At 40.0% G+C, this 13,415-nt stretch overlaps 1 protein-coding gene across 5 annotated transcripts in view; it reads right to left on the reverse strand.

The window, feature by feature from the left end:
• Positions 1-13,415, reverse strand: part of myh11b (myosin, heavy chain 11b, smooth muscle) — a 155,171-nt gene that overhangs the window by 64,806 nt on the left and 76,950 nt on the right. For 4 of the 5 annotated variants that reach the window (XM_069905658.1, XM_069905659.1, XM_069905657.1 and 1 more), the window contains 2 exons: positions 12,134-12,236; positions 5,395-5,415 (listed from right to left, as the gene is read on the reverse strand). In XM_069905658.1, coding sequence (XP_069761759.1) covers positions 5,395-5,415; positions 12,134-12,236 — 124 coding nt within the window. The remainder of the gene's footprint in view (positions 1-5,394; positions 5,416-12,133; positions 12,237-13,415) is intronic. The other variant, XM_069905660.1, reaches the window with a different exon arrangement.

The following is a 13,415-nucleotide window of genomic DNA, read 5'->3' on the forward strand; positions in this document are numbered from 1 at the left end:
TCCAGTCTTCTGCCTACATCCCTTCTTAAAAAGTGGCGTGACATTTGCTGTCTTCCAGTCTGCCGGGACCTGCCCAGAATCCAAGGAATTTTGGTATATGATCGCCAATGCATCAACTATAACTTCTGCCACTTCCTTCAAAACCCTTGGATGCATATCATCAGGACCAGGTGATTTGTCTGGTTTTAGTCCCATTAGTTTCTCCATCACTACTTCCTTTGTAACAATTATTTTATCAAGGCCCTCCCCAACATTCGCATCCTTAACTCCGCACTTGCACATGGTGGATGTGTCTTCCACTGTGAAGAATGACACAAAATATTTGTTCAATGCCTCGGCCATTTCCTCATTTTTTGCTACCAGTTTTCCTTTCTCATCCTCCAATGGTCCTATGTTAACTCTGGCCACTCTCTTCCGTTTGATATATTTATAAAAATTTTTGCTTTCTGTTTTTATATTTTGTGCCAATTTACTTTCATAATCCTTTTTCCCATTTCTTAACCCCTTGTTATCTCTTAAAGTTATCCCAATCTTCCAGTTTCCCACTGGTCTTTGCTGCTTTGTACACCTGCACCTTCAATTTTATACTCTCCTTTATTTCCTTTGTTAACCACGGTTGATTTTCTCCTCCCTTGCTGCCCTTTTTCCTGACCGGAATATATTTTTGTTGAGCATTACAAAATATTTATTTGAAAATCTCCCACTGTTCCTCAACTGTTTCATCAATTAGCCTGTGCTCCCAGTCCACTCTGCCCAATTCCTCCTCATCCTGTGGTAGTCACCCCTGTTTAAGCATAATATATTAGTTTTAGATCTAACTCTTTCCCCTTCCATCTGAATGAGAAATTCAATCATACTATGATCGCCATTTCCCAGATGGTCTCTGACTATTACATCATTTACTCTACCTATCTCATTGCACAACACTAGATCCAGGAGAGCATTTTCTCTTGTGGGTTCCTTAACATGCTGCTCAAGAAAGCTATCGCAGATGCATTCTATGAAGTCCTCTTCCAGACTCCCACGACCAACTTGATTTTCCCAATCTTTGTGGAAGTTAAAGTCCCCCATGACTACTGCCATATCATTATTACATGCCTCACTTATCTCTCTATTTATTTCCTGTGCCACTAAACTATTGTTATTTGGTGGGTAATAGATAACACCCACCAATAATTTTTTCCCTTTGTTATTCTTTATCTCTACCCAAATGGACTCAACATTATGCTCTTTAGATCTTATATAATTCCTCACTATTGCCTGGAGCTCATCTTTGATGAAGAGTGCAACTCCACCTCCCTTACCATCCTGTCTATCTCTTTGCACCACCTGATACCTTTGAAAGTTTAATTCCCATTTAGGGTCACTTTGTAGCCATGTTTCCGTGATGGCTGCCAAATCATAGGCATGGGTACCGATTTGCGCCTCAAGTTCACTAACCTTATTTCTCATACTGCGGGCATTCAGATAAAGTGCCCTTATGCTCTTTGACCTTTTAGTATCTAGTGACTTCTGTAACCTTTTCTTTTGATTTTTCTGCCCACTATTTTTCTTTGTAATTTTCTTAACACTATCATTGATCTGAAAACTCTCTGCACCATCTGATTTTTTACTTTTTTTATCTTCCCTACCCTTTTCCCTATAAATCAAGTTAGTTTAAACCTTGCCCCACTGCTGTACCAAACATACTTGCCAAAATGTTGACACCTTTTGGATTTAGGTGCAACCCGTCCTTATTGTAAAGATCATGCCTTCCCCAAAAGAGATCCCAATGATCCAAGAAGCCAAATCCTTGCCTTGTACACCAGCCCCTCAGCCACACGTTCATTTTCCTTATCCTTACATTCTTTTCATCACTTGCATTTGGAACAGGTAGTAATCCCGAGATCACCACCCTAGCGTTCCTGACTTTCAGCTTTTGTCCCAGCTCACTGTAATCCCTTTTCATTACCTCCTCTCTTTTCTTGTCAATGTCGTTTGTACCCACATGTACCAAGACATCAGGCTGCTCTCCCTCTCTTCTCAGAATATTTTGGACCCAATTTGTGATATCTCGTACCCTTGCACCAGGGAGGCAGCACACCATGCGGGTATACTTATCTGGCTCACAGAACCTCCTGTCTATACCCCTGACAATGGAGTCCCCAATAACTACTGCATTTCTCCTTTTGCACCACTCTGCCAGGCTCATTGCCATTGACCTGGTGCCCGTGGCCATCTTCTGTCCGGTCATCTCCCTCAACAGAATCCAAAATAACATAACTGTTCCTGAGTGGGATAGTCACTGGTGTGCTCTCCGTTTTTCTCGCTTTTTTCTTTCCTCCCCTGACGGTTTCCCACTTACCTGACACGGGTTCTGGAGTATTTATCGCCCTGAAAGTTGAGTCGATTAACTCCTCACTCTCCCTTACAAGCCGCAGGTCATCAATCTGCAACTCCATATCCCTAATTTGGTCCCTTAGTAACTGCATCTCGGTACACCATAATTATTCCACAGACACGTCCATTTCTATATCCTTTACACAGAGGAGGAAAATCAAAATAACCCTTCTGTAAATCTCACCATTCTAAATTCCCAATCTCTCATCATTGCCATTCCAGCACACATGTGGCACTATGAGCTTGGGTGATTCTACGTGAACTTTCTGTTAAATGTTTGAAAGCATTGGTGGGAACTTTACAAAATATCTTCCGTCAGTTTAATTATGGTTAGGGAAGAAAACGTGCAATGACTGAGCATAGAAAGAGATGTAAATGTTTTAAAAGATTGTTTTTGATGACTTCTCATCTAAAACAAACACATTTTAGTGATATATCAGACTGCAGCCAGTAAGTACATTGTTTTGAAATGATATTAATCAGTCATTTTCACATACAAGAAAAATGAATGTGAGGAATTTATAAAATAAAATAAACCATACACACATGCATGACTATATATATTTTTTAAATCAGGTAAAAATGTAAGAGTGAGCACATCACACTAAGAGCAGCCCAAAGCACAAAGATTTGCAGTAGCACTGAGCTATGATAAGATTGGCTTATCATTGAAAATGGTACAAGAAATAATGTACGTTGATTGGATTGTCAGTGGAATTATTGTGAAATCCCCTACTACTCTCCCACTCCTGAAAGTCCTGGCGCTCATGGAAGCGTGCAATTGAATTGGGACCAGCAGAATTCCACTGAGCAGAGTGCACTACGTCCACTGAGAGGCAATTCAGCTGCGGCAGCCGATTTTGAAGGCAAACCCACTGCTGTTCACATATTTTGGGTGGAGACACTGGAATAGCAATCAGGTGAAGGTCTTGGTCCTCCTATCTGCTCTCTCCCCCCCCCCCCACCCTATAAAAGAGCCAATGGCTTGGCCAACTGGAGTCAACCAAACTGGTTCACTGATGACTGCCAATGTTGGTGGGTCGTTGAGGGAAAAAAAAAATCACTTCTAAATTTAGACACTGGAAAGTTTCTTACTTAAAAAGACAAAAGTTGCCATTAGTTTAATTCTCCTTAATTTACTTTATCCTTACTCTTGTGTGCAAATTTAACCAAAGTTAATATTTTTCTTTAATTAATAACCAAAATGGCAAAACCTTTCTCAACAAAATAGAATAACAACTGCCTCTAGCCATATTTATATGATGGTAAAAATATTTTGACTGAAATTTAATTTGGTGGCAAGGGGAAAAAGTCCAGGTGAACCAGAGATTCATTAAAAATGCAAGGCTGGGAGGGTGAACCTTGAGTAAGTGGCAGGAAAGCCTGAGGTTGATTTGGACAGGTTGAAGGACAGGATAGGAGCGATCCTATCCACTTTGATGGCAATAGATTATCTAAATGGTGATAGATGAGGAAAGGAGGAGGTGCAATGAGATCTAAATGTCCCTGATCACCAGCTGCTGAAGGTAAGCATGCACTTGGGAAGATGTTGGTACATTCACCTTCAGAGCGAGAGGATTTTAGGAGGCAGAAATGTCTTGCCTCAATTGTTCTCGTCAGTCCACCCCTTGGGTATCATGTGCAGTTTAGTCTCCTTGTCAGAGGAAGTCAAAGGATCACCAGATTAATCACAGAAATGGCAGGACTCAGATGTGAAAAGAGAGTGTATTATTTAGGCAATTAGAAGACTGAGAGGTATCTGGTAGACAAAGGTCCATAGGATTGGAGAGATTAGGGACAACATTCCCAATGACAGGAAATCCAAGGCCTGAGGTCGCAGTCCCAGGAGAAACAAGGGAAGAAATTTCTCCTGCCAGTGATATTCTCCACCACAGAAAGCAATTGAAGCCAAATCACTTAATATGTTCGCGGAAGGGTTACATGTCCTGTTCTCAGGGCTGGGGGGATCAGGAGAAATGGAGGGAAAGCTACAGTAGGGCACCAAATTTGGATGATCAGCAGAATGACTCAAAGGGGTCAGGTAGTCTGCTCCTGTTCTCTGCTTCTATATTATTGATTAATGTACCATTTCAGCTTCAATAGTTAGTTGTCAGAACAAGGTTTCAAGATTCAAACGCATGAAGTTGTCAAGCTCATGTTACTGCAGATTACTATTTTGCTCTTGTATCAAAAAGCTTATCTATAGTAGCAACGAACTGAACAGCAACAATTTATAGTTATATCAGTATGAAGATGAATACAGTAATAGTTGATTAGGGCATGCAGATATTTTTCCTTCAGTTAATGTGGCCACACTTGTTTCAGGCTTTATTTCAGAACAATCCTGATTTTTTTTATTCTCTCTGTTCAAACTCAAAATCAACCCATAAGGCTGTGAAGAAAACAGTTAATCTCTTCTACCATTAATCTGCCTTTTTAGCAGATTCCCATTGAAGCTGACCGTGAAATAAAGTACCAGAGTGTACATGACTCAGGCCAACCTCAATGGAGGATTTGCTGTGATATGTAGACGAGCCGCCTTGTAATGGAAAAAAATTCACATAGCCCTCAAAATTACATGCTGGAAATGGGTTCTTAAAGCTGCAATCCATTTTGTTTTGAAGCAATGCTTACCATACTAATAAGCCACAACCAATTTGGCCTGATGCTAATACCCTACCAATTTGGGTAGAAAGGGTAAAAAGAAAATGTTGCTTTCAACCCAAACACAAAAATATACGAACAGAAAATACTTTGCTTTTCTACGTCCTTGTGGGTTGAATTACTTGTTTCAGGAAAGTGGCAAAATGCTGCCTTCAAAGTGACAAAAACCACTTTAAATGAACTTCGTAAATCATGCAACTCTTTGTGCTATCGTTGTACTTCTGTGCTATTGTTGTATTTCTGTGGAGTGAGTGACATCTTCTTTTACCTAATTATTTAGATTCTGTGCAAAAACAACGTGCAGGTATATAATCAGTGCTCTAAACACATCGAACATTATCAATTACTCACGTATGCAAAAGAAGAATCTTGCTGTAGTTGGATAATATGGTAAAACAAATGTCAGTACAGTAACAATGTCACATTATTCTAATTCCAATCTCTAAAAATAAACCAGAATTCCAAATGCTAATTTGCATTGAAGAATTTCCTGAAGGAAAAGTCAAAAGTTCCTTTCAACAATCTCAGTCGGCAGTTAAATCGAAACCAATTTTCAGTAGAAAGGGAATAAACACTGGATGAGGGTAGAATGCCCAAGTTCCTTTCCTTACGACTGCTTCCAACGAGTTGGCCGTAACCTGCCCTAATGTCACACATACAACACAGAGCAAGGAGATCGCCACAATGAATGAACAAAAGATCTTGTAAAATTATTCCTCGAAAATGTACTAATTTAGTAACACACGATGCCAATGTTGGCTGAAAAGTAGATTTTGCTTTAAAGATCCAAATTATTTAAATCGATAGTTCAAAAAGATAACAAGCAACATTTTTGAAACTGACATTTTGAGGATAGTTTTGGGAGGGCATTCTTCTATTGAAGTGAAATTTTTAAAAAATGCAACATCATTACATAATAGTGCAAAGAACTGTGCAATCTGCTTTGTAGAGCGAGGCCCAGAACACTTACCCTGGCGTTGATGAAACCAGTACCAGTTCACCAACTGGTGCAGATCATAAAGGTTATTGGAAATTTCAGTATATTTAATCTTAGGTCTGGAAACACTTCCAAACCTAAATCTGGAAATGAAGTGGTTTGTTACCAAGGATTTGTTTTCTAGGTTTGTCACTGAAGAGAGGGGTTTTAGCAGCATAGCATGGTTAACTGTTCCAAACTAATGTACAAAGGGGTAACTTTTGCCTTTCCAGATCAAAAACTAGGTAGTTCACTTATCTGGTGGAATCTCTGCAGCATCCCACCACTCAAATTTTATCCTACTGGGTTGCTGGCAACAGTACCGATCGAAAGCTGGTTGATTTCTTCCATAAATATGTATGCTGAATTGAAATACATCAGTAGTTCTGCAAACCTCTCTAATATAAGACTCCATGAGATTTTCTCATAAACCAATTCATCACCTGCCTTCTGTTGGCTCGCCATCTCACTTTGCGTCGCTGCCCACCTATGTCAGCAAGAAAGGTGGCTGGCAAGATTTAAGTAATGGATCATGAGGTAAATTTTCATGCAACAATATCCCATCTCCGCAGGAGTTCTTTTTATCTATATCTATATCGATATAGATAGATATCTATATCGATATAGATATCTATATTTATCTCGCAACTGCATAGAAATACTGCAATAGACAAATGTGCTGGCAAAACTCAGCAGGAGATGCAGCATTCATAGGAAATCAAGGGTAACCAACATTTCAGACCTGGGCGCTTTGTCATCCCTGATGTTGCTTTCCCTTTACTTCCTATGGATGCTTCGCGGCCTGCTAGGTGTCTCAAGCACATTTGAGTGCACTCAACCCCAGCATCTGCAGACTCTCTTGTTCAATAAAATTGCTGGTCATTAAATATGACTAGCATTCTATCCAATACAACAGGTTCCCTTTTAAAATAGTCATATTTGAATTTCATTTCAAATCAGTGAATTATTTTACCATATGTAGAAAATCATGCCTCTCTCTCTTTTCCACTTGATCCCTTAACTGCAATGGAAATATTTCGGTAATAAAAGCAAAATATTTCATTTGGAAATCTGAGATAAAAATAGAATATGCTGGAATGATCATGAACCCAAAGCTTTAGATCGGTTCCTTTTCCCACAAGATGCTGCCTGATAAGGAGTATTTCCAGCATTTTCTGTTTTTATTGATGACGTAGATAAGATTATAAATGAAGAAGATTCTAGTTTGTTTGCGATCTTGTGACCTGTGATTTTGACCCGAAAAATGCCACCTTTTAGCTTGATGTATGTAAATGAAATGTATTCTTCATGGACAAGTCTAAAAATAATATCCAGTCAAGTCCCTTTAAGAAGTGTGAAACAAGTTGCTGGAAGACAAAAATAAAATATCATGCAAGCTACATAAACCACTGATTTTTTTTCTTTGCAAATGTTAAGGGGTTTTCATAGGGTGAATGCAAGCAGGCTTTATCCACTGAAATCGGGAGAGACAAGAATTAGAGGTCATGGGTGAAGTGTGAAAGTTCAAGGGGGAACTTCAGTCAGAGGGTGGTGAGAGTGTGGAATGAGCTGCCTGCGTAACTCAGATATATCTTCAATTTAAATATTCAACGGAAGATTGGATGGGAGGGGTATGATTCATGTGCAGGTTGGTGGGTCTAAGTGGAATAATGTTGGCTGGAGCCAGTCTTGCAGCATCCATAGGAGGGAAAGATATTATCACCGATGTGAGCCCTTCTTCAAGGTATGAGCAAATAAAGAGCCAGGCATCGCTGTTGAAGGTTGGGGAAAAGGGGAAGAATGGGAAGTGGAGGAGTACAGACTAACAGACAAAAAGTGTGAATTGGAGCTCATGAGAGATGAAAGGCGAGAATTGATTTTGGCTCCGTGAAAGGAGACTGAGGAAAAAGGGGAGAGAGAGAGAGGGGGGGAGGGAGAGACATGGGGAAAGATGGTGGTGGGGTGGGGGGGGGGTGAGACGGTTGTCAAACAAAACCCGGAGAAGTCAACGTTAGCGATAATAGCTCAGCATGGACTAGTTGGACCAAAGGACTGCTGTAGGGTTCTATAGTTCTAATTATTTGTGTAGATTCTTTCTCTGCTGTTAAACAAATTAGGGGTGCTACTGCATTTGCAGACATACGCAATAGCAATATATACAATTGTGTGGTTCTACAAATTAGATTGGCAGCCATCCCTAGAGACACAGGAAGACTATAAAGTCTCCGTCTTTCGAAATTAACCAGATAATTATACCAATTTGGCTGAAATCAGGTGAAGGATGAAACACTGCTCCAAAATCTATTTTTACAGATCTATGTGTTTTAGTGCTCTACTGTGGGATACATAACAAGTGTGGAGTTCTGCATTGGAACTATTGTTTTCAATTGGTTATATTTAAATCTACAATTAGATTACTGAGTGTGACTAGAAGATGGCACCGTTAATTTAGTGGTTCACTCACTGCTAGTATAGTGTCAGCGACCAGGGTTCGAATCCGGAACGGACTGTAAAGAATTTGTACTTTCTCCCCATGGCCTGACTGAGTTTCCTCCAGCTGCTCCGGTTTCCTCCCACTTTCAAAACGCACAGGGGCTATAGGTTGATAGGGGTTTTTGAGTGGCAGGAGCTTGTGGGCTGGAACAGCCTGTTTCCATGCTGTATGTCTAAATTAAATGAAATAATTTTTTTAAAAACTACATGACAAACTCATGAATAATTCTGAATCATTTAGATCTGACTGTCAATGGATGATGACTTTACAGATCATGACGGTAAATGGGCTTACTACAGACCATGTTACTCCCAAGTTGAAAATATTTGACCCTGACATCATGTTCTTCAAGTGAGGAAGAGTTCTATTTCTCCAATAGGTTGAAAAGTTTTAATACACATTAACAACAAAAGCTATTAAATATGGAAAGGAAAGTGTGAGCAAAATAACAGGTCGTGGTCCATATTGGTTCTAACAACATAGGCAGGAAGAGAGATTAAGCCTTGTAAAGGTAACAGGGAGTTAGGTAGCAAGCTATAAAGCAGGACCTCTAATATTGTAATGTTTGGATTACACCCTGTGCCATGTAATCACCAGTTATGTATCAGGAAGATAATGCAGTTGAATATGAGGCTAAAGAACTTGTGTAGGGATTTCAGATTCCTCGATCTTTTTTCCAGGGCAGTAGGGAACTGTACAAGAAGGACTGGAGGGGCACCAATATTCTTGCAATGGTGGGGGGGGGGGGGTGTTAGCATTACTCAGGAGGGTTAAACATGGGGCTGGGAACAAGGCCAGTAGGTCAGCAAGTGGAGAGATTGAGAAGGTAGAGATCGTCAAATAGGTCTAATAGGAAGAACAGATAGGGCCAGTTCTCATGAACACAGCTGGACTGAGTTATAATTATTTTAATGCAAGGAATATAGCAGATGAGATATGTGATATTAGAACCTATAGTTCAATGTTGTAGCTATTACAGAAACTTAGCTGAGAGAAGGGCAGGAGAGAAGGGCAGGAGTGGCACCTAAACATTCCAGAGTTTCAGACATAACAGAGAGACACGTAATAGAGGTGGGGAAGTTGCATTAATAATTAGTAAGGGCATCGCATCTGCACTTAGGGGAACAGCATGGACAGCTCATTCAGTGAGGCCATACAGGTCGAGTTTAGGAATAAGAAAGATGCAATCTCTGCGATGGGGTTATTCTTCAGGCTTCCCAATAATCCATGGGAGACAGAGAAACAGGCATGGAGTATATTGTGGAAAGATGTGGGTGATCTTAATTTTCTCATTGTTGAACAGGACTCCTTTAGTGCCAAGGACCAAGATGGGGAAGAATTTGTTGAGTATGGGGAAGTCAGTCCCATAAATTTGCTTGAGATTTTTTTGAGGAGGTGAGAAAAAGGATTGATGACTGTTGTCTACATGGAGCATGGTAAAGCATTTGATAAGGAAGGCTGATTCAGTTAAATGGGACACGTAAGTGTTATCTGGAGGATTATCCAACAGGTCAGACAGGAAACTGGTCAAAAAAAAGGAATTTTCATGTGTTTGCTCCTGGAATGCAGGAGGCAGCTGGAAAGTAATTTTCCCATGTCAGTCAAGGTTAGATCCACCCACAGATGAGGCTGCCATGCAACTGGTTATCGTGGGTAATGTGGGTACACCTGAGCCGTCTCCCGTGCCTGCCTCCCACCTCCAGCCAGTTGCAGTTTCAAGGCCAATTGGAGCAATTCTCTCACTTTGTTCCCTTGAGACGCCCATGTGCTTCATTCCAGGCTGCAAGCCACTTGCGACGCCGGAAGACCAAATAGGAAGGGTCTGATCCAGGTTGTGAGCCGTGGGTGATACTGGAGGCCAATTGTGTGGTGTGAAGACCATTGTGGCATGTACCCGGAAGAGACCATTACGTTTCCTTCATTATAGTTGTAATTAAACTCATGTTTCTCTGTCGATAAGTATATTGAGCTTGTGTATTGTAGAGTGGTGGCAGGTATCGATGTGCAGCCTAGCACCTTTATCTGACTAGCATCTGATTCATAATGATTTGGGTGCTACTGTTGTGTATGTTTGCATGAGTATGTTCCCTGTCATGAATTCCCCTGCGTGTAAATAAAGATCACTTCACGCGTCCAGGACTTTTTCCTCTTTGAACCCATCCAACCTATTCTCCTCACCACAATAAGCTGGATCCAGAATTGACTTGGTCATAGACAGCGGAGGATAGTGGTAGTGGGGCTGTTTTTCTGACTGGAGGTCTATGACCAGCAGTGCTCCACTAGAATCAATGTGGGACCTTTTTTTACACACAATGGCACATGCTTGGAATGTGCTGCTGGAAGAGGTGTTAGAAGCAGATCTGAGAACAGCTTTGAAGAGGCGTTAGTTAGATTGGCAGACACAGTGTGCTGAGGACCTGTTTATACACTGTACTATTCTAATGCAGATTAAGGACAACTGATGCCCTAAGCACAGCCCAACAATGGTTCCCCCTCGACCCTTCCATTGTCTAACTGACAAGACAATTAGACTCAGTAAGTGCTAATAGAATAAAAATTCAATTTTTTTCCAGGCCAGACCCCACAACTATATTGAAAAAATATATATATGTAATGGTTTTTTTAAAATTTATTGTGGGGCCCTAGTTCAGCTGCACCATGGTAAATCCAGCACTGGTTAAAAAAAATCTGTGATTCACTCTTCCCTTGGGGCCCTCAGCACATGCTTATTTTGCTTAATGGTTCATCCAGGCCTGGTTTAATGTTGTGCTTGAATTTGCATTGGGCAGTGAACCAACAGCAAGTTTGCCCACGAGATTTTGCACCTGAACTTTCCACAGCCAACCATTCCTAAGAGTGCAGGAACCCCTGGGCGGCTTCTGAAATACTGTGGAAACAGGGCAAGTGATTTAATCAATTAAGTCAAAGAATCGTGAATGAACGGGTGGAGTCTAAACTAAGAAATGCAAGTTGGAATCACTAATTCAATATCAATCAAGAAATAGAAAGTGAAAACTAAAAGGAGAAAGAAATAACATGCTCAGAGAAAAAGAAAATAGAGAAATTAACATTGTTTTTTCCAACACTAATTAAAATTTGAAAGAATAAGACTCAACAATGTTCAGTTCATTGCAGCATCTAACCCCAAGCATGTGAGAAAAAAGGGGTTCTTACACACAAATAGACTATTCCTAACATTTGGATTTGGTCCAAATTCATGATGCGAGCACAGAAGATTAATGTGAGTGATTGGTCCCCACATTTTGCACAGCATGTCCGCAGGTAACCTGCAAAGTAACTTGTAGATTTGCACATTTAACTGTACTCAAGCAGGTAGTGGAAACTGCTCTTTGATTTTCAAGTGCTCCTTGTTCACGTGAAAACGTTGCTCCTTACAATGCAAAAATTGGTCCCTCTGGGACATTGCGACCATACACATCTTGTTGGTATTGTCCAAGCATTTGATTTTATTTTGCCTTGAGCCTATTCATTAGTGAAAGTTCTATGGTTAGTTTATATTGTAAATGCTTTTAAAGTTTTGTTTGGTGACTTATCAGGACAGCTGAATAGCATCAAAATGTCTGTGACATCAATGAGAAAATGTGAAAGAGTTGACTTACAATAGCACTGGCATCTTTCTTGCTCTTGTGGGAAGAAGCAACCACAGCCAGATATTGAATGACTTTCTTTGTGTTTTCCGTCTTCCCCGCTCCAGATTCACCCCTGTACAGGAAACCCATGCATTATTGCAACTTTTTTTTTAATTTATGATTTTTAATCAACATCGAGTTACAAAACAAACAAATTCAAAGAAACATCACAGATCTATACAAAATACCAAAACCGAACTACATGTTGATGTACAAAGAAAGAAGAATCAACACATCAACACAATAATCAAATTCTGCACTAGTATTTATAAATACAAAATTACATACCGTGTTGATCCATAGAAAAAAAAAGAGAAAGACCCTCCCCCAAAAAGAAAATGAAAAAGAGGTAATTCTCCCATATGATGTGACAAAATCATCTGTTTTCCACAAGCATTAATTACACACAGATGATTCATCCAGGGCTACTTCCTCCCTTGAGGGATAAAAGTCTTGACATAGGCATCGCTAGGGATACGGGATATAGTGGGATTGGAGGGGGAAATTATCAAAGGTTAATCCCCGTATATCTTAAATATGGGTTCCATATTCCTAAAAACATGTTGTAATAATTTCTGATCTTCTCCAGGGGAACCCAACTATACATTTCTGACTTCCAGCGGGTCAGACTCAGTTGGGAATCAGATTTCCAAATGATAGCTATTCATTTCCTGGCCACCAATAAAGCAAGTTTAACAAATTTCAATAGACCTTTCATTTTAGGTTTTACATCTGCTAATTTCCCCAATAAAAACAATTCTGGCACCCGAGGGTATCGAATTCTGGTAATTTGTTCCAGGATATTCCCCAAATCTTCCCAAAGGATCTCACCTTAGGTTGAAAGAAAAAAGGTCCCTTTATCTTGATCGAATCAAAAACATAAATTGGTTAATTCAGATTTCAATTTATTTAATTTTGCAGAGTAAGGTACAGCTGAGGCAAAATATTATATTGCACCAGCCTACTACTTGCATTAATTGTATTGCTCATGCTGAATGGACACAGGTCAGACCAGCAAAATGGATTATTGCAACTTTTCATAGGCATTCATATTTACATTGCTTGTTTCAATGTGCATTCAACTCAATAGACACCCATCCCTTTCACAGGTTTTGGTTTGTGTTTATACGGCTGTGAGTCTTGAGAGTACTGATTCCACAGGCATGAAGAATTAGATAACATTCTTCAGTTGTGGATGCAGCACCCGAAACAATGTGAAATATTTCAAATTTTAATCAAACTTTTATTCCAA

This window comes from Narcine bancroftii, chromosome 12, assembly GCF_036971445.1.
Source record: "Narcine bancroftii isolate sNarBan1 chromosome 12, sNarBan1.hap1, whole genome shotgun sequence".
Lineage (NCBI taxonomy): Eukaryota > Metazoa > Chordata > Chondrichthyes > Torpediniformes > Narcinidae > Narcine > Narcine bancroftii.